The sequence below is a fragment of the Terrapene carolina genome, unplaced genomic scaffold, assembly GCF_002925995.2.
Source record: "Terrapene carolina triunguis isolate 2854851 unplaced genomic scaffold, T_m_triunguis-2.0 Scaffold85, whole genome shotgun sequence".
Classification (NCBI taxonomy): Eukaryota; Metazoa; Chordata; order Testudines; family Emydidae; genus Terrapene; species Terrapene triunguis.
In genome coordinates, this window is record NW_020664436.1 from 60,575,303 (window position 1) to 60,600,971 (window position 25,669).

General features: G+C 38.4%; 1 protein-coding gene across 2 annotated transcripts in view; it reads left to right on the forward strand.

Annotated features, from left to right (window-relative positions):
- The window catches only part of TBC1D32 (TBC1 domain family member 32), a 157,010-nt gene that overhangs the window by 15,391 nt on the left and 115,950 nt on the right, over positions 1-25,669 (forward strand). For both annotated transcript variants that reach the window (XM_026649841.2, XM_026649842.2), the window contains exons 4-17: positions 5,873-6,050; positions 8,843-8,914; positions 9,913-10,038; positions 12,056-12,134; positions 12,267-12,370; positions 12,460-12,521; positions 14,604-14,748; positions 15,541-15,600; positions 19,115-19,214; positions 19,579-19,716; positions 20,407-20,499; positions 20,760-20,902; positions 22,144-22,271; positions 23,513-23,714. In XM_026649841.2, coding sequence (XP_026505626.1) covers positions 5,873-6,050; positions 8,843-8,914; positions 9,913-10,038; positions 12,056-12,134; positions 12,267-12,370; positions 12,460-12,521; positions 14,604-14,748; positions 15,541-15,600; positions 19,115-19,214; positions 19,579-19,716; positions 20,407-20,499; positions 20,760-20,902; positions 22,144-22,271; positions 23,513-23,714 — 1,630 coding nt within the window. The remainder of the gene's footprint in view (positions 1-5,872; positions 6,051-8,842; positions 8,915-9,912; positions 10,039-12,055; positions 12,135-12,266; positions 12,371-12,459; positions 12,522-14,603; positions 14,749-15,540; positions 15,601-19,114; positions 19,215-19,578; positions 19,717-20,406; positions 20,500-20,759; positions 20,903-22,143; positions 22,272-23,512; positions 23,715-25,669) is intronic.

The window sequence follows — 25,669 nt, forward strand, 5'->3', positions numbered from 1 at the left end:
CCCAACTATACATACAATATGATGGGGGCTAATTTAACTACAACTAATCAGGAAAGAGATCTTGGAGTCATCATGGATAGTTAGACTCATAGACTTTAAGGTCAGAAGGGACCATTATGGTCATCTAGTCTGACCTCCCGCATGATGCAGGCCACAAAAGCTGACCCACCCACTTTCCCTTAACTCCGCTGTTGAAGTCTCCAGATCGTGATTTAAAGACTTCAAGTCGCAGAGAATCCTCCAGCTTGCGACCCCTGCCCCATGCTGCGGAGGAAGGTGAAAAACCTCCAGGGCCTCTGCCAATCTACACTGGAGGAAAATTCCTTCCCAACCCCAAATATGGCGATCAGTAGAACCCCGAGCATATAGGCAAGATTCTCCAGCCGGATCCTCATTTTACCAGCGATGGCATGTTATTGCCTAATTGACTAATCACGTTATCCCCTCAAACCATTCCCTCCATAAACTTATCTAGCCTAATCTTGAAGCCAGACAGGTCTTTTGCCCCCACCGTTTCCCTCGGAAGGCTGTTCCAAAATTTCACCCCTCTGATGGTTAGAAACCTTCGTCTAATTTCAAGCCTAAACTTCCCCACGGCCAGTTTATATCCATTTGTTCTCGTGTCCACATTAGTACTGAGCTGAAATAATTCCTCTCCCTCCCTGGTATTTATCCCTCTGATATATTTAAAGAGAGCAATCATATCTCCCCTCAGCCTTCTTTTGGTTAGGCTAAACAAACCGAGCTCCTCGAGTCTCCTTTCATATGAAAGGTTTTCCGTTCCTTGGATCATCCTAGTGGCCCTTTGCTGTACCCGTTCCAGTTTGAGTTCATCCTTTTTAAACATAGGAGACCAGAACTGCACACAGTACTCCAAATGAGGTCTCACCAGCGCCTTGTATATTTCTATTAGGAGTCAATGATCAGATTCCAGAGCAAGATCAGTATTTCTAAATACCTGAACATCCCGGATGAGTTTAGTCACATGGTTCCAAAGTAGAATGTGATCCAAGGCTGAACTGTTGCCCGATGGATACTGAAATATATACTTATGAGAATTCCTGTCATGAAACCAGGTAGTCATTAAAATAGTTCATGTGGGAAAGCAAATTCAAATAAACGCACATCATTATCTAGTCTCTCTTCCAGTAAGCTGTGTGTCCCCAATACCAATTCAAATCCATTTCTGTAATGACCAAAGTTAATGTTTAATAAACCCCCTCCATTCAAGAAACAGAATGGAGATGGAGAAAAATAGTCAATTTCCAGACCTTTGTGAAGTCAATACTGTATGTACATGCATGAAAACAAAACTTGATCTGTAAAAGGGAAAAATGCAATAATGTTGTATTTTACATGTATAATAGTGTTTTTCATTCTGAAGGAGGACAGGGCACTTCACAGACTATATATGAAGAAAAAACAAAGTCAATGAGATCTTTGGTGCCGCTATACAGCAGGTATAGCTTGTATATTTAAGGTTTGCCCAAAGACCCACAGACAGTAAACTGCACTAAACTATGTTTATATACACTACAAAATGATAAAGAGCTTGACTACCCAGAGACTCAGTGAATGGCACATTCACACTTGCTGTGCACTAAGTCACCATGTGAACCCTGCTACCATGCACTAAAAGTTCCATAGAGCACTTTGACAAACTACAGTTTCAATCTGAACTTTTAGTGAACCACATAGCCAGTTAGTGCTGTATAGAGGCACCAAAGATCTCATTGACTTTGTTTTTTCTTCATACAGATGTTTGACCAAAGTTGCTCCTTGCCCAGTGTTGTGCAGCATGCAAATTTTGCACTGGGCTGCTGCCCTGCATCCCATATATGGCTGCATTTTAGAGGTGCTGAGCATATATAGTCTGTGAAGTGCCCTGTCCTCCTTCAGAATGAAAAACACTATTATACATGTAAAATACAACATTATTGCATTTTTCCCTTTTACAGATCAAGTTTTGTTTTCATGCATGTACATACAGTATTGACTTCACAAAGGTCTGGAAATTGACTATTTTTCTCCATCTCCATTCTGTTTCTTGAATGGAGGGGGTTTATTAAACATTAACTTTGGTCATTACAGAAATGGATTTGAATTGGTATTGGGGACACACAGCTTACTGGAAGAGAGACTAGATAATGATGTGCGTTTATTTGAATTTGCTTTCCCACATGAACTATTTTAATGACTACCTGGTTTCATGACAGGAATTCTCATAAGTATATATTTCAGTATCCATCGGGCAACAGTTCAGCCTTGGATCACATTCTACTTTGGAACCATGTGACTAAACTCATCCGGGATGTTCAGGTATTTAGGAATACTGATCTTGCTCTGGAATCTGATCATTGACTCCTAATAGTAGAAATAATGATCTGCTTTAGTACCTACTGCATCAAAATGCTTCAGTGTTGATAAGCTTCATGTTGAAGCTATCACTAACAGTTATGTGGTAGCGATTTCCAATAAATATTCTATATTGGATGACTAGTTATCTACCACAGAGGAAGAGTGGACTTTATTTTGGGAATCTGATACAGAAATCACTGGAGAACAGCTAGAACTAAGGAGTATGAAAAAGCAACATAGGATTACAGATGATACCATCAAATTATGGGGAAAAAAGAGAAGTGCAGTGTAGAATGGGTGCAATAAAAGTTGAGGCAAGTTAATGAAGAAAGGAGGAAATGGACAATAGAGGAGAATAAATGTGTTGAACAAGTAGTTAAGAGGGTCCACCAAAATTACCATAGTCAATGGTGAAATAGTATGGCACAGCACATTGAGGAAGCCTCTGAAAGACATGACCAGAAATGCATATTTGAGATTTTGAATGTCATAATGAGACATCCATTCTCATGACTTCCACCAATTAAGGACAAAAATGGAAACTATTGCCAGGATATTGATGCACATTTTAAGCGTTGGTCTGAGCATTTTTGAGAATTAATGAACAGATCCCTATCAAGATGTAAACTACAACTTAATCCAAAAATGAACTAAGTAGAAAATATGCCAGTGACATTAGAGGAAGTGATACCTGTAGCCAAACAGTTATCAAATGATAAAGTACCTGGCCTGGATAACATTTCAATGAACTGCTGAAGAGTGACTGTCTGGGTTTAGTTTAGTCTCTAAGGTGCCACAAGTACTCCTGTTCTTTTGGCTTCATAGAGTTGTCTTAAAAGTTTGGGAAACCAGTCACATTCCAGAAGATTGGAAAAGGGGCTGCATCATGCCTTCCCCCCCCCCCCCCCCCAAAGGAAAAGCAATCATATTGCTCAAATTATTGTGGAATAGCAATGTTATCAGTCCCAGAAAATGCATTTATGATCATATTACCTTATTTACCATATTTTATGATCAAATATTGTTTCAGCTCTATAACGAGAGGCAACCAGTGTGGTTTCCATAAAGGTGATCTACAATCCATTCTGTGTATGCCTTGTGGAATGCTATTGTAAAATGACTAGCGCAAAAAAAGAAAGTTAACATTGCCTTTATTGACTTTGCAGCTGCTTTTGACTCAGTGCATCAATGAGCACTTTGCATAGTGCTATGTCAGGATGGGGTACTTAATGATTTAGTGTGCCTAATGAACACTTTTCCATGGTACACTTAGTTGGGCAAGGATTAACAATTATTACGGACTAGTTTTCAGTAGAATCAGGAATAGGCCATAGATGCCTATTCTCTCACCTACATCATTTGATATTCTAATAGACTATCTGATGACAAAGCTGAAGGAGGCCAAAATAGGTGGTGTGAAATGTAAAGATTCTTTTTTAGAGGATCTTGAGTATGCAGTTGCCTTATTTGGGGAGACTACTGACCAACCACAGCTAATGCTGGAAAGGCTGTGTAGAATTGTAGAATCAATGGAACTTAAGATCAATGGTGATAAAATAGAAGTTATGCACTCTGCCTATAAAATGTCTCGCCAACACTGCAGGTAGATGATGGTAATGATAACAAATGGGTGAATAGTTTTATCTATCTGAATATTTGGTTGACAGCAGGCGGTTCTATAACTGAAGTCACATGTTGGATTCGTTTTACATCAGTGGTATTTCAGCATCTTCAAAGCCTGTCTTGGGGCAGCAGGATTTCTGTGCCAACAAAGATACAAGTGTTTAATACAGTGGTTTTGATGACAAATGTGATGGGTGTGACTCATCACAGTGGCGCCACCTGCTGGCCATCTTGGAGATTAGCTCCACATGTCGGTATGCCTTTTGATGGTGCCTTGCCCCCGTCACATCTGCTCTTGGACCCACATCACTCAAAGGACCGCAGCATCCTCTTCATGATCTGTGCTCCCCCTTGCAGGGGCCCTGCAGTCAACTGTCCAGCCACTGGCCCAGTGACAAGTGTGTGTGGGGGGACCCAGGCCCACCCACTACTTTGGGTCCCAGCCCAGGAACCCTGTCAATGCGCAGCCATGTGCTGCATCCCCTCCAAGTCCTCAGTATATTTCCCTGGGCCACTTCCCCCAACCCCCAGCACCTTCTTTGCCCTTACCTCAGGGCCTCAGCATACCAGTCCTATTGGCCAGCCAGGAGCTCCCTCTTGCTTCCCTGTTCCTGCCCAGTACTGTTCTGTCCAGGGTGCTAGCTACCATCCACCTCTATGGCACCCAGTTTTCCCTCCTTGAGCTCCAGGGAGTAACTGCCCCTGGTTTCAGGGCTGTCTCCAAGTTTTTTTCCACGCCAAGCAAAAACATTTTCCTGCGCGCCCCCCCGCCCCAGCCCAACTCCGCCCCTTCCCCACCCCATTCCAAGTGCCGCCCCAAGCACATGCTTGGAGCACTGGTGCCTATTGGCCACTTCCTGCACAGCCTCTCTAGGGCTCTATTAACCCCTCACATGCTAGTGTGGTTTGGACACCTCATCACAACAACCCTTTACAGGGAGCAGAAACATGTCCATTAGAAACAGCTGAGGAGAGAAAACTAAATAGTTTTCAGTGTCAGAAGTTACACAGTATTCGTAACACCCGTTTGATTTTGTCACAGACAATCCTGGTAAGTTGCAGTCTTGTACCAGCTGAGAACAAGACAACTGTAATGGTGGGGTCATGCCCAACATACAGAAGAAGGTACGGTTCTAAAGAAGGTTTATGGAACTTAGGTAAAAGGAAGCAGAACAGGAGGTCAACAACAAATGAGGTTGGAAGATGAAATTGAGGGATTTAAGAAGCCTAAATCTTCCCATACTGACTCTTGATGAAGGAAGAAGACTTGCAAGAGAATATTTGAGGTGGAAGTTCATTCTGCGCAACAGCATGGCTAGCTACATTATATCCATGTGGATCTTCTGCTTATTAAACATTATACATTTTAGATTAACTTGGTTATCTGAAGGCTACTCTGTCCATGCATTCTGTACTGCTGCTTCCGCAGAGGACTTTTGTGGAAGAAAAATCCTTAATTAAACTTGTGGAAACAGAAACGGTAATGAGGATCAGATTTGGTCTCTTGTATTTTGTTAGGGCTGTATTCTGCTGATGGCTTCACATTGTTCCTATTGAAAGACATCTGAGTGCAGAATACAGCTTCGTGACAAAACTGGGAATGCAGGTCCCTATGCTGTTTGTTATAAATTTTAGTATTGTTATTTGAATAGTTGTAGGAAAGCTTTTTGGTTTATTTTTAAAATGTATATATCTATAGTTTTTAAGTTTGCACACACATTCTGTTAATTACTTGGGATCTGTATAGCGTTTTGTATTTATTTTAAAACTTTTTTAGTTCACTGAGTAAATTCTGTGAAATGTAAATGTAATGGCATGCCTTATTCCATTATTCATAGTTTAATTAGTGATTTTTATGTTGTTTAGTATTAACATTACCTTGACTTTGAAGGTACAGAGAAATGATGCATTCCTTGAAGAATGTCATGATGGTGGTGGTGGAATCTCTGATTAACAAATTTGAAGAAGATCAGATGCGTAATAAGGAGATGCATAGGAAAACCAAGAAAGAGCAACATAGTGCTTACTATACGGACAACTGCTCTGATAGTGACTCATCTTTCAATCAGGTATGATATTACGATCTGGACTTGTATTGTGGAATAAGTAAAATACTTATACTTGTAGTAGAAAAAGAGCCTGAGACGTAAGCCTTTGTATCAGAGGCCTGGTATGAGGCAGGACCTGCTCACAGAATCTGGCAAGAACAGGGCTAATATTGCAGAAATACATGTTCCTAAGAAGTGCTAGTCACAGAGTACTCACGCAAACACATCCCGATATCAAGTGGTACCAGTACGAGAATATCCAAATATCAAGAATGGTACAAAAACATTCCCAAGGATAACAGGAACACACTGACCCCTCCTAAAAGATAAGGTCAGGATGACAGTATGTAATATAACCAACATGTACCAGGTGATGGGTGATAACTAGCCACATCAGGGGGAAGTAACTAACTATGTCAGAGGTGTTATGCTCATACAAAACACATGGGATCTTTATAGAGGAAGGTTAATACACGCAGCATTTATTGAGAATACCACAGTTAGCATATGCTTTTTACACACACACACACACACACACACACACACACACACACACTCCTGCAGTGATGTTTATAGTTACCAGTCCAGAGTCTGGATCAATCTAGTGGCCAGCCAGATTGGTCGCAGAGCGGAGCGGGGTTCTATCAGTTGCGATCCGATGCTCCTGGAGTATGGCAAGACGAACCCAAAGTCCTATGGCAAAGCACCCTGTTCTTATAGGTTTTCTTCTCTATTGAAGCCTACGGATTCTGCTGTGTCACTTTGTGACCGGTTACTTCTTAATTGGTGTAAACATTCCAATACACCTCCGAGAGGGTCATCCTGTCCTTTGTTCCGATTTAATCAATTGTCTTTAGGCATGCCAGCCTTTACCTCATGGTTGTCAATCTGCCCTTCATTATGGATGCGTGTTGATGATTCTTTGATGTCCTTTAAGTTTCTTCACTCCTTCTTCCTTGACTCTGGCTATAACAATGGCCTTCATACCTTATCTTTCCTAATGCATACATTCCTCATTCACACAAACAGATTGAGAATACAAACAGTAGTATTTTATATTGAGCAAAAGGGCATTGCAAATTAAATTAAAAAAACTTGCTAAGTTTTTCAATCAATAACCAAGACAATTTACATTGAGACCCAGGCCTTCAATGTTCCTCTAATCTACTTAACATAGACCCAATAGAGAACCCTGTCTTTTATTTACTAAACCTTAAAACAAAGAAATGTATATTTAACTAGAGTGCCTACTTTGTAATACATATAGGAAACCATAGTAGACATTATAACTTATTATAAAACAAAAGGGTGACCATAATCAGTCATAAGGATTGTTTTGGTCTGTCATCCTTTCTGCTATTCAAAAAGGGTGGCTGACAGGATGAAATCAAATCATACATTAATTCTCATAGTACATTATAAAATCCAGCTCCTACAGAGGGGCAGTACTAGCTTGTTTGTATTGGGTATATGAAGGTATATCTCAGAGGGAGTATCTTTGGCTAGTCAAGGAACGGAACGGAAAGTCTCGTCGTTCACTGAGCTGGTCCATTGTTACAGGCATACATGTATTACTGGTCCGGTAGAGTCTGCGGGATACTAGTACCGTGCCTCATTGACAATAAACCTGGCTGGGTTCCTTCATCCCTTAACGGCTCTTGTGGTCATTGGGAGGTTCACTCTCGAAGTTTGCTGTGCCAGCTGTCTGCGCAGGGCTGGGGAAGCATACAAAGGGATCACACGCACACAGCCAAACATCTATTAACATCTAACCACACTTGTGATCTTGATTAATTTGATGTTTATGGTTCTCCATCAGAGTAGTGAGTAGTGATATTACAATTAAGGATGAGATGGCACTTTCACTGTAAACCCCAGTTTTCAATTGATTACACCTTTTTTCAAAAAGTTACCCTTTTGTTTGAACTTCCTCACATGTGGTCTTAACCTTGAAGTGATTTTTTTAAAAGATGATGTCTAAAGATTCTTTTCAGTTGAGCAGTAGCAGAATTGAATCGTTTTTAAAAAATGAAATCTTAGATTCTGCAGCCAGATTCGTCTGCAAAGGGTAAATTCTTTCGCAGTTCTGTTGCCTTAGAGTCATGAAAAACATGGTTTCTTGCATTTACAATGTCTGTGAGCATGCAAGTGCGGGGACATATATAATCTGCAAAATACGTGCAAATAATGTGAGGGAAAAGGTGAAGTTTACATAAACACAATATTCATTTTAACTTTTTGCAGTTTTACTGGAAGAACAGTAAAATACTGTATATTTATTTTCCAACATGCAATACTATGCTATATTAATTGCATGCCACATTACCTAGCATTGTATAACAATTTTATAATAGCAACAGAGGGTCCTGTGGCACCTTTAAGACTAACAGAAGTATTGGGAGCATAAGCTTTCGTGGGTAAGAACCTCACTTCTTTAGATGCAAGACTTGCATCTGAAGAAGTGAGGTTCTTGCCCACGAAAGCTTATGCTCCCAATACTTCTGTTAGTCTTAAAGGTGCCACAGGACCCTCTGTTGCTTTTTACAGATTCAGACTAACATAGCTACCCCTCTGATAATTTTGTAATACAGAGGCAGAATGGAGAAGAAAGAATTTTATTACTGGACCTTCAAGTTTGGGTTTTCTGAACTTCGGCCATTTAAAATCTCAACTTTAACGTTGCATTAAGATAAATGCTAACACTTTAATTGTTCAAAAATAAATTTTATATCCATAAAGTCTGATGATTTTAGTCATTAGTGGTGCATTTTAATAGGATTTACTTAGTTAACGTTTTACATTGTGTGTTACAGAGTTATACATTCATGAATCAAGAACAATTACAGCTACTTGTGGAAAGGCTTGACCCTGCTCAACCTAAAGAGGTAAGTGAAAAGAATGTCTAAAATATCACTCATATAAATGAAAACTTATGGTATATTTGAGAATATGGTACCTGTAGATAAACATGGGTGAAATCCTGGCTCCACTGAAATGAATGGCAAAACTGTAAATGACTTCAGTGGGTCCATGATTTCATCTTTACTTCAGCTTTATAGTTACAATAATACAAATAATAACAACAATAGTTACAGTTGCAATCATTCCATTTCAGGGGTCGGCAACCTTTGGTAATCTGCTGGTGGGCTGTGAGACATTTTGTTTACGTTAACCGTCTGCAGGCACGGCCCCCTGCAGCTCCCGGTGGCCGCGGTTCGCTGTTCCCGGCCAATGGGAGCTGCGGGAAGCAGCAGCCAGCAGCACATCACTGAAAGGTGTCTGGCAGTAAATTGCTTCATATTTATTGTTGTTTATTTTTTGCAGTGCTATTACTCCAGGTTGTGGCATTTGAGTAATAAAGTAAAGCAATTTAATGATCTAGTATAAATCTTGTATTTGATAACAAAATATATAGTTGCTATGGGAGAGCAAAATACTAATAGGAATCAACATAATCCTTAGATTACTTTAATTATGTATTTTAAAAGTGTATGCTTTTGTGTTTCCTGTTTTGTCCAAATTATCTTAACAATCTACTAGCAGAAGAGGTGGGTTGTTTTTTTTTTGAATTCTTGCTTTTTGTGTCCTATTACTATGGACTGTTTCCCCACAAAAATCACATTTTTAAGTATTTCATTGTAATGGTACTGTTGACAGCATTGTTTTGTTTATGTTTCTTGATTGGGGGGGAGGAATAGCTCAGTGGTTTGAGCATTGGCCTGCTAAACCCAGGGTTGTGAGTTCAATCCTTGAAGGGGCTACTTAGGGATCTGGGGCAAAAATCTGTCTGGGGATTGGTCCTGCTTTGAGCAGGGGGTTGGACTAGATGATCTCCTGAGGTCCCTTCCAACCCTGATATTCTATGATTCTATGATTATTTCAGGTGCGCCAGGAAGCAATGCAGACATTGTGTTCTGCGCCTCCCTCTGATGTACTAAACTGTGAGAGTTGGTCTAATTTGCGTAAACATCTGACAATGTCTCTCTCGGATCCTGATTCCACGTTCAGTGTAAGCAAATGGTTTATATGTAGCAATCATGTTTATCTATTCTAAACAGTTCACAGGAATAAACATGTACATTTGTGACATGGTAGTCCAGTGATCTGGCAAGAGGTAACTAATTTGTATATTTATCAGTTAAATTGTTCTTGAGGTAAAACAACTTACCACATTTCTCCAGCACTTGATTTAAAGGTGACTGGCACAGGACTGTGTAATAACTGGACTTGTTCCCTGTATTGATTTTTTTATGATGTATGAAGATGCCTCAATATTGTGTTTGTTTTTTATAGATTTTTTTCTGATTATTTTCCCCTTATAAATATCTGTTTTTTCCTGGTTTTGCTAGAGGTCTCAGAGGATGTGTATTGTGTGTTCTCATACTTTAATTGAAAGGGTGTGGGTGTTTGTATTGAATCTTTAACAGAGACTTCCTTTCTCCAATATTATTTCATTAGTCATTGAAGTTAAACAGATATAGATAATTTTTTAAAGTAAAAAGTAACACTTTTTAATTACTATATCTATCTAGTGTACTGCACACTGCTTTATTCAGTAATTTCACTCCAGTATAGCCTGGAGGAGTTCCACATCTCTTAGAAGTGCTATTAGTGAGAGAAATTTTCAAAGGCATAAATTTGAGCAACATGTCCATCATCCATTGTCTTTTAGTGGGAGTTTGGTGCCTAATTTCTTTAGATCCTTGTGAAAATGTCAGCCTACATTAGTTTTAGGCAGTCAAATGAATTTCTGTGAAAACGAATCTACATGTTATAATATCAATCAGTTGGAGAATGTACCATGCTTCCCATTCCAGTAGAATGTGGTACAAGCTGGGTCCAATTCTGATTCTCTGAACCTGAAGATCATTGTTTAAGAGGCCATGACTTGGACTAGAGTGCGAAGAGATAAAGGACCTTAAAAAGTAAGACAGATTGGCAGAGATTACTGGAATTCACATCAGCCCCAACAAATTACTCAGCATAGAGTTTACATATGTTTGTTGAAACCTCACAGGTATATAGTGCAGTATTTGCATTCACTTGCCATTTTTCAGACAAGCTTTATGCAGCCAGTTAAATTCACATTTAAATCAGTGGGTATATGACTGGTATCCAAATTTTGCTTTGTGTAGACTGGTTTTGACTGGGCTAATTTTAAAATGAATATAGTAAAGATTTTTTTTTCTATTGAGAAGAGAACTTCATTATTTCTGTATTATAGTGCTCACTGTGGTATATTAAATTTGCACTTTAAAAGTTATTTAAGTTGTATCTTTTGCTTTGTTCTCTGTAATAGCATAAAAAATAAAATGTATTTATCATTTTGTTAAAAAGATTGCCTAACTACTATATAAAATGTGATGGTGATCTCTCACAGTAAAGCAGTGTATTTTCTCATTGTCACAAAAGATATGATACATCTTGAAGATACAGTGTTGCATATGCACTGTTCAGAAAAAAAAATATGATGCTTTCTTTATTACTTTTGGCATGATCTCTGGGGCACATCTCCTCTGGAAAAGCAATGCAAATGAAGTGATGTGGGGTTTTTTCAGTGTGGAAGTGCCCTTCATATCTGCCAAAACTAAAATTGTTAAAGCTGCGCCAAGTGCTGTCATTTATCTCTCTCCTTGTTCCTAAGAAGTGCTTTCATTGGTTTAAAAGCTGTGGTTAAACTTCATATCATTAGTGTTACTGTGTAAGTTACTTGCATTTTGTATGACATTAAAACAATTAAAATATACTAATATAGGCCCTGATCCTGTGCCTGCATAGATCAGTGCAGTTCCATGCGGGAGCAGCAAATTGCGAGATCAGGGCACTGTTCCTTTTAGATTGTAGGTTCTTGAGACCACAGACCTGTTTTGTATCCTGGTAATGCACCAGGTGCATCTTTAGTGCTATTTAAGTAGTATGTAATATTGAGCATAACACACAATACATTTTAATTGTACCATATTATACACCATGCTAATAAGGTTATTTGAGCATAGGTTACTAATTTTATTTCTTTTTCTTCTTAGGACAAAATTTTGAGATTCTATGCAAAGACCTTTTCATCTTCTCCACTAAATATGACAAGGGAAGTCTATACAAGCTTAGGTATGTGCATTTAATCATGTTTTAATAATTTTTCATGTTTCATATGCTTTTCTGAAATCATTTTAAAAAAAATCACAACCTAATGAAGTCTATATTACTAGTAATACTGTTTTTCCCCCCCACTCTTTTCAGCGAAACACTTAGAATTGTACTTTCTTTCTGGAGAAAATTGTGTTCCTACTATTTCAGATGGTATAGACATAACTAACCCAGAAATAATTCGTTTACTTAAAAAGGTATACGTTAGCTTTCTATCCCTTTTATTTTTTAATTATTGAAATATTATTAATTCTTTTTAAAAAAATTATAACCTTTATGTTCACAGGTGCGTCTTCTAAATGAGTACCAAAGAGAGGTTCCCTCTTTCTGGATTCGTCATCCAGAAAAGTATGTCACCTTTTTTCTGAGATAAATATTTTTTACATTAGTGTTTAAAGGCATAGAATTTTATCCGAAGATTAGTAATGTGTATCCAAATGTCTGGATTGTGGGGGGTGATAGAGAGGGACTGAGAGCTGGTTGAGCATGGGACAGGGGAATGGCCAGTGGATCTGTCATGGCATGGATCCATTGGATCACAAAACTACTTAGAGGCTCACTGTGGACAGTGGTCTATACTCCTTCCCTTCATTACTATTTTATTGGATTCTTTACAGATCAAGAGGCAAGGCCCCTATGCTGAGAATTTTATAACCTAAACAAAGAACACATGAGGAATTGGGGGTGGAGGGTGAGGGAGAGGAAGTGGTGGAACTAGTAGTGATATTCAGTGTATGACTTACTGTTCCTTGTTTTCTTTCTCTTGTGCACATACAAAGGGTCTATATAAGGAAAGCACTTTTGGATGGGAATGAGGAAAAAGGAGTTAAAAGGCTGTGTTGAAGAAATTAGTTTAAAGGAGCGATGCTCTCCATAGGTTATAGTAATGGGTGCAGTCCAGCTGTGTAGACACTTGAGGGAATGAATTCACTCTACAGTCTCTGCATAATTTCAGTAACCCTTTTAGTCAGGCCTTGCTTGATGGATTTCATAGTGATCTGCATTTTCAACTGTTTCACTACATATTTACGGGCTTGATTCAGGAACCACTTGGTGAAATTCTATGGCCCATGTTACAGAGAGGGTCAGACTTGATTTTATCATTGTGGTTCCTTTTGGCCTTCAAATTTGTGAATCTCTGAATAAACATGTAGGATGATTACTGCATGTACAAAACATTTTTGTGCCCCACTATGCCTTTTTTTTTGGTACCATATTCTTTTCCTCTTTAATTTAGTATACTACTCATATAAATATATTGGTTTCTTCCAATTAATTAGTCACAGTCTTAGAGAAAGTCCCTTTCCATTTCCCATCTGCCAGTTCAGGGCTACTACTTCATTATCTCCCTCAACTGCCATCAGCTATGCAGGTGTCTTTGTGTAAATATATTTTTTGATATATACTCTTTCCATTCCCGCCATCCTTATTTTCCAATCATAAAGAATCATTTGACAAATAACCCTAGCTTTCTTCTCTCCATAGCTAGTTCAGCTTCTGGTTTTTAGTCTTCTGTGCCTTTCAGCCTTTTCTCCTACTGTCTTTCAGCCTTCAGGCCCCCTGCCTTTGGGGAAGCAGGCAAACACTTTTCCCTGCTAGTTCCACTTCAGCTTGGCATCAGCTGCATGATATCAATTCCCCATCAGTGCACTCAAAATAATCTACCTCCTCTCCAGACTCTCTGGAAACCTTATCCTCTCCTCACATCTTCTAGCATATGCCAACAGATGTCAGGATCTCCAATACTCAGTATGACTGCATGATGCAGGAAGTGTTGGTGATTGAGTATGTAGCAGTCTTAATTCCAAGTCATTGATGGTCCAGTGCCACAGCATCTCAGAGGGGCTTTGCTTTTGGAGGTGTTTTTCAGATGAGAGAAAAGTGGCTAATCACTTTAATTAAAAGATCAGTGGCATTTTCCCCAACAGTCAGAGACTTCGGCCCCAGGATTCTGGCCAAATCCAAGTCTGAGTAATTACATTCTATCTACTTAAATTCCCCTGCAGTTTCAATTGAATGATAGTGTATTCTTTTTCCTAACAATTTGGGTAGTAGTTTTTATGCATAGTTAAACATTTACCTTCTTTTGTCGTGGAGGAGACTGCATTTCAATGGTGGGTAAACAATTAATAATAATAATTATTAGCCAACTTTTATATACTGTTTTATATACTGTTGGTAAGATGCTATATAAAAATATGCATGTTGTTATCCATTTTATTCACTGTAACACAGCAAGGGCTGAAAAAGAACTTTAAAAGATCAAATTAAATGTAATTCAGTTTCCATTTACAGTGTGTGTGTATATATAATATTTCTCAGTTCAAAAAGTTTTCCAGTATTATAAGCAAGATTATTTTTGAATGGTACCAGCATAAAATTTAATTCAATTTAACACTTGACCAATTTTTTTTCTCATAATCTCTTAAGGTATATGGAAGAAATAGTTGAGAGTACCTTATTGCTGTTGTCAGTAAAACATGAGCAAAGACACCTTGTCTCTCCAAAACTTTTGGATCCAGTCTACTTCTTGGCTCTGCTTGATATCAAAGCTGTGTGGTTTAAAAAATGGATGGTAAGGAAAAATGGAAGGATCTGCTGATGGATTTTATGTATTTCAGAATGTTTAACTCATAAAGATTGGAAACAGTGATTCTAGGTTGTAACCAATTCTATAGACTATAACATATGGTATATATACCTGCTAAAGGGTTTTGGGGGCAGAAAGTAATTGGTGCAGAAGTAGTTTAAAATGCATCTTTTGTGACAGTTTTTAAGTAAAGGTGATTATATTGTAATGAAGGGTTAAAATTTAAACATCATAAAACAATGAGAAACATATATAAAAAGTTGTGTGTGGCAATAGTCCTGGGCCATGTTAAAGAGAAGGGTACAGGTGGAAGGATAGAGAATAGCTTCATTGGGAAGGTGTGGTGTAGATTCCTTTTGAGGTTAGAATTAGCTATCCTCCAAGGGAGCACAAAAGGGTCAATTTGCATTCTGCCTCTCACAACTATACCATTCAGGATTTGCATAGCTCCATATGAAGCCATATCCTGTCATCTAAGCATAGTTACTGGTTTTCTAGTTTGGTACATGTGAAACTGCACATTGTGTTTATTTTCATTCTGGCCTATCTCTAGAACTACTGTAGTTTTATTGTAATCCCCTCTTTTTTATGGCTACCCTAATCTAATGCCAATAGAAAAACAAACATACCTGTATGCAATAGTGATTAACATGAGTTAGAATTTAATTCTGTGCAGTAATTATTGGAATAGAATTGGAGAACTTTGATTTTTGTGTTGCAAAGTAAAAATTAAATAAAATGATAGATGTTCACACTATTTCTATTTTACAATTTTAGCATGCAAATTATAGCAGAACAGTGGTGCTAAGGCTCCTTGAAAAGAAATATAAATCTCTGGTAAGTCTATATTTGTGGTTGCCATATTCTGCTTAGAATTTATTTCCATTTTGTTCCTTGTGGTTTGAGCAGTTGTTTGTTCCTGTCCTCCATTGTGGCTGGTCTTTTTTCCTTCGGTGGACCATGTGATAGTTTTTTAAATTGGCCACGTCTTTGGTTTAAAAAAATTGTTTCAGAATCTGATAGTCTTTTGTCAGTGCTAAATGCAATATGGGGCATGCGAGCAGATTTGAATAAGGGGAAATTGAAAAGTTTGATATCAGCTATTTAATAAATGAGACTATTGTTTAATACTATTTATACATGTCATATTATAGATTTATTGCATAAGACATACATATAGATGATGATAAACATGTGGAGAATTGTCATAAAAACATACGTCTTGAGTTTGGCTTTAAACTGTTTAATGAAAAAAGACCCCTCCTGTTAATGCAATATTAAGGTTATGAAATCAAGCATCATCAATCAAAAATTGTAAGGCTAAGGCAGAACATATCACATATGTAAAGCACCAATACTGCAACTTGTTCCACGTGAGCAGACCCTTGTGTGACAGTTGTGGGGCCTGGGAAGTGTAAGGAGTTCAAACGACTATATTGAAATGTGGCAGCAGACATGGACTTTTGGCACAATGTGTTAAGTGGGTTTCCTGGGGAATCCTTGGAGAGTGAATAATGCAAATTCCACAGCCCGGGCTATGCAAAAGCCAAAAAAGATGGCTACTGACTAGTTACCTTGGCCCAAGCTCTATAAGAAACAGCTGAATTGTCCACGGGGGTCTGGTTCCTGGTCTAAAAACTGACCATGAACTTGTAATCAAGGGGGCAAACCCAGCTGTGGTGTCTGAAAGACTGACACCTACCAGAACCCTGTGTTTGAATTAGGGGTGACCGCTGGTAAGCATTTAGCATTCATGTAGGTTCTTTTTTGGTTTTATATGTTTTCTCTGCAATGTCTTTGCTTGAAGAATAAATGCAATTTGCTTTGTGAAGGCCGGTTGGTAGTTGGTGTATACTGTTATAGTCCCTGGAGAAAGAGTTAACCTCAGGTTCTGGATCCTGGTCAAATCTACTGGAAAATTACAGCGAGTTGCAAAGGGACTGCAAACCTTAAACCCCCAGTCTCAAGGGAGAGAGATGCAGGTCCCCACCCTAAAAGAGATGACAGCTGGGAAGCCTAAATCCTTGAGTGGGTGCCCTCGAGGAAGACCAGGAGGAGAGTCAAAGGTGCAATTGACTCTGAAACTGTGACCCCCTGCACTTGCACGAAGCTTTGCTGATTTCAGTGGGCTCCATGCAGTGGCGGTCCACATGTATGGAACGTGTTGCAGGATCGGGGCTGTAATTTAAAAAATAGGTTAATACAAATGAAGAGATGTGATGTGATGTTTTTTATGATACATCACATCACATGATAAAATTATAATATATTAAATAAAATACAGGAAAAAACATAAAAATACCTTTTATATTAGGTGCATTTAGGTTTATTAGTTGTGTACCAACATCATGCTCGGCTCTCTGAAAACATAGAGGAAAAAGTGGTCCATGCCCCAAAGAGTTCATAATATAAAGTGTACACACAGTAAAGTTAAACATACATGTTCCATAAATATAAGTTAGGCCCACTACCAAGTTGTGCATTTATTTTACTTTTTTTCAATGTATATGCAATACATGGTTCAATAGTAAAAGAGACACGTCGGCACCCCAGTATTATAATTGCAAATATAACTTCAGGCCTACTCTTGCATTATTTAGTAATTTCAAAAACATGTTTCTGGGGAGGTGTACATCTGCAGTTTTGATTGCAGCACTTGTTGAGTAGAGTGCTGTGTGCTGAAAACCCTTTTTTTTTAAACAAAAAAATATTTGGTAGCATAAACACTCTACCCTTTTGCAGAGACCATCAGTGCTAGCAATATTGTTCAGGACTGATACATTTGACTAGTATAGATGGATCCTCTGACCAAACATTTCAAATTTCGATGACAAAACTTAGGCTTCTAAGTCCATATTTAAGCACCTAAATAAAATATATTTACCCCGATATAATGCTACCCAATATAACACGAATTCGGATAGAACGCGGTAAAGCAGTGCTCGGGGGGGGCGGGGCTGCGCACTCCGGTGGATCAAAGCAAGTTTGATATAAGGCGGTTTCACCTATAACGCGGTAAGATATTTTGGCTCCTGAGGACAGCGTTATATCGGGGTAGAGGTGTAGTTGATATTCAGAATTGCTGGCCACCAACTAATCCCATCAAAATCAATGAGAGCTGCAGGTGCTCTCTACCTTTGAAAATGAGGCGACTTATTTAAATAATTAAACATCAATTTAGAAGCTTAATGTTAGGCACATAGGTTTGAAAATGTTGACCACAAACTTTCAGATCATCTTAATAAAATATCTAGCTTATAGCAGCATACACATTTAAGCCAGCGCTGAATTTGATCAGTCATATTCAGTGATATAGACACCATTGTACGGTACATTGGGAGGGAGAAGAAAAAGAAGAAATAGTTTGAGGTTTTGAAGACCAGATTAGGTGTCCTTTTGAAGCAGGAAAAAAACATCTACATGTGTAGTGGGCAAAGTGACTTTAAAACATGGCTATTAAAAGTGAAAAGAGACCATGAGTGAAATTATTTTAAAAGGGTGATTAAAATGTGGGATAAGTTAAAGAATGCAGTTGGCTTTTTGGACATATGTAGCTTATTCTCCTGACATCTTTACAATGCTACCCTACAACATGTTTTTATTTAGTTAAGCTGTGGGAGGGGAGGCATTGTCTGGTTTGCAGAAAGAAGGGGTATATCACTTTAAGAAAAGAAAGAAAGCACCGCGGGTCAGTTGACTCCTCCCCCAGGGACTGGAAGAGCTGGGGAGTTGATAAGGGCAAGCTCAGCAAGAGAAGCCCCTTTTCACTAGACCAGGTGGAGCAGCAATGGGTTGGCTGGAAAAAGGGGGGCTGGTGGAAGCCCCCAGGTAGATATTGAAATGAACATGGAATTACCTGCACTATATTATTTTATCTGCCAGGTTATCTGAGACAACTAATAATAAAGTTGGGGGCTCATTAAACCATACCCAGTGTCTTCTGTCCTTCTTCCAGTATAACTGGACAATGTTGTGAATTAGATTGGCCTGCTGAACTTCTTGACATCCCGAAATAATTCCCACCACACAGTTTCCATATCAATGTTCCTGAATAACACTAAATATTGTACTTCTCTTAGCTTTCATAAATACCTACACAGTACCCTTTTCGCAGAATAATCCTTTTGATACCTGTAGATCTGAGGTTTCTATTGATAAACATTATGGACTTCTCAGTGGCACTTATATTGCTTTGGAAAAATTTCCCTCCTTTTGGTAAATGGCTGATTCATTTTAAACTATGTGCAATCATATGAAAATTCAGGCCCTTTTAAGAGGCAATACTTGGATCTAAAGGAGAATTAATTTATTGTGAGGTGTTGGAAGTTTTATTGTATTGTGCTTTTTTCAGATTAATGCATCTGTTCAACAGTGTGTTTACTACTTTGAATCATGTGAATCAGCAGTTGATGCAACTTCTAGAGTTAATGTTTTGCCCCAGCAGTACAGCAGTAAGTAATTATTTTATCGTGTTGTACAATTTTATATATATGTATAAAACCTAGATTTTTATACTATGCTTATTACTGTGATATCTGAGCTCCACATGACAAAAGAAGAATACACCCTCACGCTTTCACCCCACAAAAATATCTTTATATATAATCTTTTGAAATAGCTCTTTATGTCTTTTTCACTTGAAATGGGGAAAAAAAGTATATTTCAGTGATATTTGCTTATTTATGCTATCTGGGAAACTTCCTTTACAAATGTAGTACTACACATTTTTGGTGGTTCAAACCGGAATACATAATAGACAGGTATGGTACTGAAAATTATAACTGAATTGTGAGAAATGTTCTTATTTTTTTTAAGGCAATAACCAGAAGACTTTCTACTCAGGACAAGAATTACAGTATATCTATTTTGTTCATTCACTGTGCCTTTTAGGAAGATTGTTGATATATAAACAAGGCAGAAACCTGTTTCCTGTACAGCTGGAAAATAGAAAAGGTATGGGCAAGTGGAGGAAAAAGGAAGGTGTTTAATGACAATGTGTTTGTAGTTAAGCTGTGTTTCAAATGTGGTATTGTAGATGTTAGTGAGATTGTTCCTATTATTTAGCACTTCTGTAACTGGGAGTCTTTGTTAGACATAGTGTGGCTAAAATTGAGATTGGGGCCTAATTTCTTCATCCTTGATACTAAGTAAATTTGTATTGTTGTCTGAGTAGTGAAAGTAGTAATGGAGCAGTTAATGTACTAAGAACGGTTACATTATGACGACATTGAGATAATAAGTTAAATCCACAGTCTTGTTGCAAATGTATGGAAAATTCCCTTTACAATTAACTTCAACTTGTAATAAACTTGATGGAGTTTGTCCAATTATTCATAAATATCGTACATGTATTCAATACCTTTAAATTATAGGTCACCTCCTACTTCCACAGAAGATGTGGTAAAAGTCCAGTTGATTTAAATGGGAGAGGATCAAGCCATATAAGATGATCTGGAAGTATTTACAGTGGTTAGCTAAGTGGCTACAGTCCAAAATTATTGTAGTGTGTCATCTGTAGATAAAGCCGTTAATCACAATAAAACAAGAAGTTGCTTACCTATGTCTAGAAAGTTCATTTTTGTTATGAGGTTAATATAATGCTTTATTTTATAGACTCCTTTTTTTCCTTTGTGATTTTTCTAGATTTCATATCCCTAACCGACCTGTTGGTACTATTTATTCGATTTATTTATTGCTCTCCCACTTGCCCAAAGACAACTCTGACAGTGCACACAGGTAATATTGCCCTTTTTAATTAATTTCTTAATTGTATCACTTTGTGAATAAAGGAAGAATTCAATACCTTTTGTATCTGGTTACTTTTAATTTGGACATTTTAAATAACAGTTTGCAAACTTTTTTTAGTTTTCTTTCTTTCTTGACTGGATATTACCCAACTGAAGATGACTCAAGTAAGCATCTGGGTAAAAGTTATGATAATATATTAATGTTCATTTATATTAAAAATGTAAACTAATACTTCTTGTGTTTGACAGGCAATTATTCTCCAGCAATCCTTGTTACAGAGGTGCTACAAACTCTGTGTGACCGAACTGAATGTGCTACTGAATGTTTATATTCTAATATGGTGATAGATGCACTTCTTCATCCCATTCATAATTTACTGAATGGAACAGAGGTTTGTAGTGTTCCCCCAAATAAACTTAAAATGTTTGTTTAAATCTTACGATATCAAAGAGATGTGTGAGAAAAATCAATACTTTTGTTAAAGTGTATTCTTGTGGTATTGGAAATCAGTGCAACCTGATAGTGTGGATGTTGTTATCCATTATAAAGGTGCTTAATTGGTATAGTTTATTTTCATTACAGTATCACCTTTAGTGTATGGATAGTCCATTCTCCATGCTGATTCAGTCCATGGACTCTTTCCTGGCAAAAACAACGAGGAGTCCTTGTGTCACCTTAGAGACTAACAAATGTATTTGGGTATAAGCTTTCATGGGCTAGAACCCACTTCATCAGATGCATGGAGTGGAAAATACAGGAGCAGGCTACCACTCTGAAATCTTTCCTGGCAGTATCATTAAAGGTGATAATTATGATGAGGATGTGTACGTGCTTCAATTTGAACAGAGGCCATTTATTAATTTTGTTTATGCCAGTGAAACTCAGATCTCAGTGATTCAGGAGCCAAATTAGCTATCAACATTACCCAAAAGAGCCACAGTAGTGTGAATTCATTGTTCCATTTACTATAGTAATACACACACGCACACTCTCGTAGCAAATAAATTAATAACTTAATTGATTAACCAATCAGGATGCTTTTACTATGTTAGTAATAATTTAAATTGGTTAATAATTAAATCACACAGTATTTTAATATCATGTGTTGCAAAGAGCTGCAGAAGACACATTAAAGAGTCACTTGTGGCTCGCAAGCATCTGGGCTGGTCTACACTAGCACTATAAATCAATCTAAGTTACACTAGTTCAGTTATGTAAATTACGTAACTGAAGTCGCCGTAATTTGGATCAATTTACAATGGTGTCTCCGCCGTGCTATGTTGACAAGAGATGCTCTCCCGTCGACATAGCTTCCGCCTCTTGGGGAGGTAGAGTACAGACGTCAATGGGAGAACGCTCTCCCATCGACTTAGTGTGTCTTCACCAGACCTGCTAAATCGACACCGCTGCATCAATCGCAGCAGTGCCAATTTAGCCGATAGTGTAGACATGGCTTCAGTTTGAGAATCACGGATTTAGGCCATTGAACATCCATCATAAGGGTGGCCATCGGTCACTAAAGACCTGAGCCAGACTTGTACAAGCATATTTTACAGAAACATATTACAAATGTAAAAAAAAACTTTATAAGCCATTTACCTAAAAAACTAATGTATTTTTTTAACAAAACAGATGTATATAAATTGCCCTGAAACCTCTTTAATACATATAGCTGATATTTTGGCAAGGATTGCTGCTGTAGAAGATGGCCTTTCTCTTATCCTTTATGGAGGAAACATGAACTCTGCCAAAAAGGATAGGTAAGAGAGTACTTTAAAAAATTATGTTACTCCACTAAATATGAGCTTGAAGTCATTTGTTGTCCCCCTGTTATTTATAAAGTACATATGTTTTGTTTTTGCTTTAAATATCTATACACATTTATTTGCTTATATCAGCAGTTATATAGCTTAACATATATTTTCTCAAATTCTTAATATTTACATTTTATTATGTAAAAATGGTGAATGATGCACTTTTTTACTAGATTAGTTTTTTACTTGTTATCTGTGTTAAGCTGCATGTGTCTGTACATTGGAATTAAATGAAAATGCCCCAAAACAACATTTATAAATGGTTTTATTAGTTGAATAAAACGACTTTGAAAAACAAAGTAAGTTTACCAAACATGTTTTGTATTTTAAACTAACTGATTTATGAAACAAAATATATATATAATCTGTAGTTAGTGTGTTGAACTGATTGTTTCTGGTCACTATGTCGTTTAAGATTTTAGGAATAGTAGATCTCATCTTCTCACAATTTGTTTTTATTCATAGATTGATTGAGGAAAATGAGATTTCCTTCTTTTTCAACTCCCAGCTGGTTTCTTAATTTTGAATGAGTTAGTCACTGAACCGAACTAGTAGAATAAATTGAAATGAAGTAAATAGTCTCACTGTACCTGCAGCAGAGGTAGCTACTATCAAAAGCTGGGTTAGCACTTCAATAAACCTGGTTCCAGATGCTTAACCAGTGATTTCCAACAGTTCAGTCACTTGGCTTTCTTTAAAATTTCATCAGCAAACATACTGCTTGAATATATACATATTAAAATTTAATTCAAATGATTGTAATAGATTATAGTAAATTGAGTCCTTAGCATTTTAAAGAAGAAAAATGTATTTAATTTATATTAAGATAATTTGATTTAAATTTAAAAAATCATTTTTGTCTTAAAAAAATCATTAATTTTTATCCACCCTTGTTTGGACTAGGTGGACAAAATCTGTTCCACATTTGTTTTGTTTGGATCTGTAGCCCAAAGGAAAGTGCCCAGTGATCTTTATTTTCCACTGACTGAGGTTGGAACAACTTTTTTTCTCTTTTTGGGGGGGGCGGGGGCTAACTGAAAGGGGCCATGACTTCAACCCCTAGGACTTCCCAGCAGTCCTGTTACACTTCTGCTGTAGAAATTGCATGAGCTAATCAAAATGGTTAATTGTATGCTGTTTATTAGTGACTACAAAACAATGTTTTAAAAGGGCTATTTTGTTTCTAGTCTTACAGCAGCTCATACAATTGTTCAATTTACAAAGAAACTCCTTGATGAAAATATTTCTGTTTTGTCTGGAACCGAGATGTTGCCAGCCCTTAAAGGAGCTTTCATTTTTGTGTGTCGTCAGATGTATGGTACTTGTGAAGGTCTGCAGGTGCTGATTCCTTATGGTTTGCATAAATCCATTGCTGACGCTTGGAAGAAGGTAACTAGCTTATTGCAAACCTAAGTTTTTTTGTGAACAATAAAAATATATCTTTACTATTCTATTGCTCTTCAGATTAAATCCTTTATATTTAATTTACACTGTAGTAGGGACACTGGTATGCTTGAGAAGACCCTTTATTGTACAACATTGTGCTCTACAGATAATTCCCATTCCTGAGTCTATGCATCTGCATGCGGGCATGGCAGGATCCCATTTATAGCTTGGAAGTTTTATGCCTTTGGATTAAACTGGGAAATTTTATACCATACCTGATGAGGTACATAGGCTGCCCTCAGTTGTCCACACATTAATTTATTTTTCACAATTGTCCATGAAAGAGCTCCTCTGGGGTTGTGACTCGCCACTGGTCAGTGCTCATCGCATATCAAAGGAAGATTTCAAAGTATCACTTTCTATCGCCAACCTTTTCTAATCACCACTCTTGGTTCCTGGTCTTGTAAAATTAAAACAAACAAAAAAATGCTTTAATCATTATTTTAACATGAATTTTCCTATTTTTTGGGTGGGGATGGGGAAAGACACACAAAAAAGGAATTTCAAACTGTGAAATTATTGGTTAGACCCAACTGAGATTCCCTAACACTTGCACCTATGAGGCCTGCACAAGGAAGTTCTTATCTTGTGTACCTCAGCAAGCCTGTCCTAGAGAGCCCTTCTCCTGAAACTTGAAGAGCTGTGCAGCTTTTACTTTACAATATACTCCGTGAATAAACTATTTTGTGACCCTATTTCCAGGGTTGTCCCTCACCATTCTGGTGCCCTACACAGCACCCCAGCGGGGTGTGTGTGTGTGTGGGGGGGGGGGGCAGGAGCAGGCTTGGGGAGCAGGGGGGAAACTGCCCCCCAGCACAAGTCGGCGGAGCAGGGCGGGTTGGGGCCGGGTTGCTCCACTTCCTTCCGCCCGGTGAGTGCAGGGCAGGCCTGTCCCCGTACTCACGGGGCGGCGGGAAGTGGAGCGACCCAGCCCCAGCCCACTCCACTCTGATCCCCTGGCTCCTAGCCTTGGGGAGGGCAGGGGGCAACTGCCCCCCAGAACTCACTGGTGGCGCGGCTGGGGCTGGGTCGCTGCATTTCCCGCCGCTGGTGAGTGCAGGCCTGCCACCTGCTGCAGTCCTTAGAGGAGTGGGGGCGGGGCTGGGGCGGAGCAGGGGCAGGATGGGGCGGGGCGGGGGCTTTGGGGAAGGGGTGGAGCAGGAGGGGGGCGGGGGCGGGGCAGGGGCGGGGCGAGGCGGGGGGGGGGGGTGGGGGGGGGGGGGGGCGGGGGCAGAGCAGGGGCTGGAGCAGCACGCAGCTGCGTAGGGCACCAGGAAATTTGGTGCCCCAGGAAATTGCCCCAAATTTCCTGGTGCCCTATGCAACTGCGTACTTTGCGTATGGGTAGGGATGGCCCTGCCTATTCATTCACTAATATTTTAATTGCTCAGATAGGCTAGTCATGCACACATGAGCTACATATTCTTATCTAAGCATGTTGTGAGATTAGCATAGTCATTGTGAAAAGAAAAAAAACACATTTGTTGCACATTCTGAGAGTGCAGTTGTCAAACCATTCATAACTTAGTTAAATCAAAACAAATGTTTAAGAGGATGAAGATGATTTTCATGCCAAATTTCAATTTTCTTCCCTCAAGCACTTTGAGGCTAGAGTTGATTTAAAGTAAGTCATTGAAATATTTCAGTTGGGAAAGTGGTGGAATTTTTTCTTTTCCTTCATGCTCAAAAATGAATGGAATACTTTGGCTCAAATGTTCCCAAAATATTAACTTTAGAGACAGAAACCAGCCCAGCCCTGAAAAAAAAAAGGCTTTGAAGGTTAAATTTTCAGAAAGATATGAGACTGAAAACGTGGGGAAGAGAGGAGTTAGAATGGAACAGCTACGGCTTCCACTACATTACTGTATATACACCCTATGATTAATGTGAATATAATA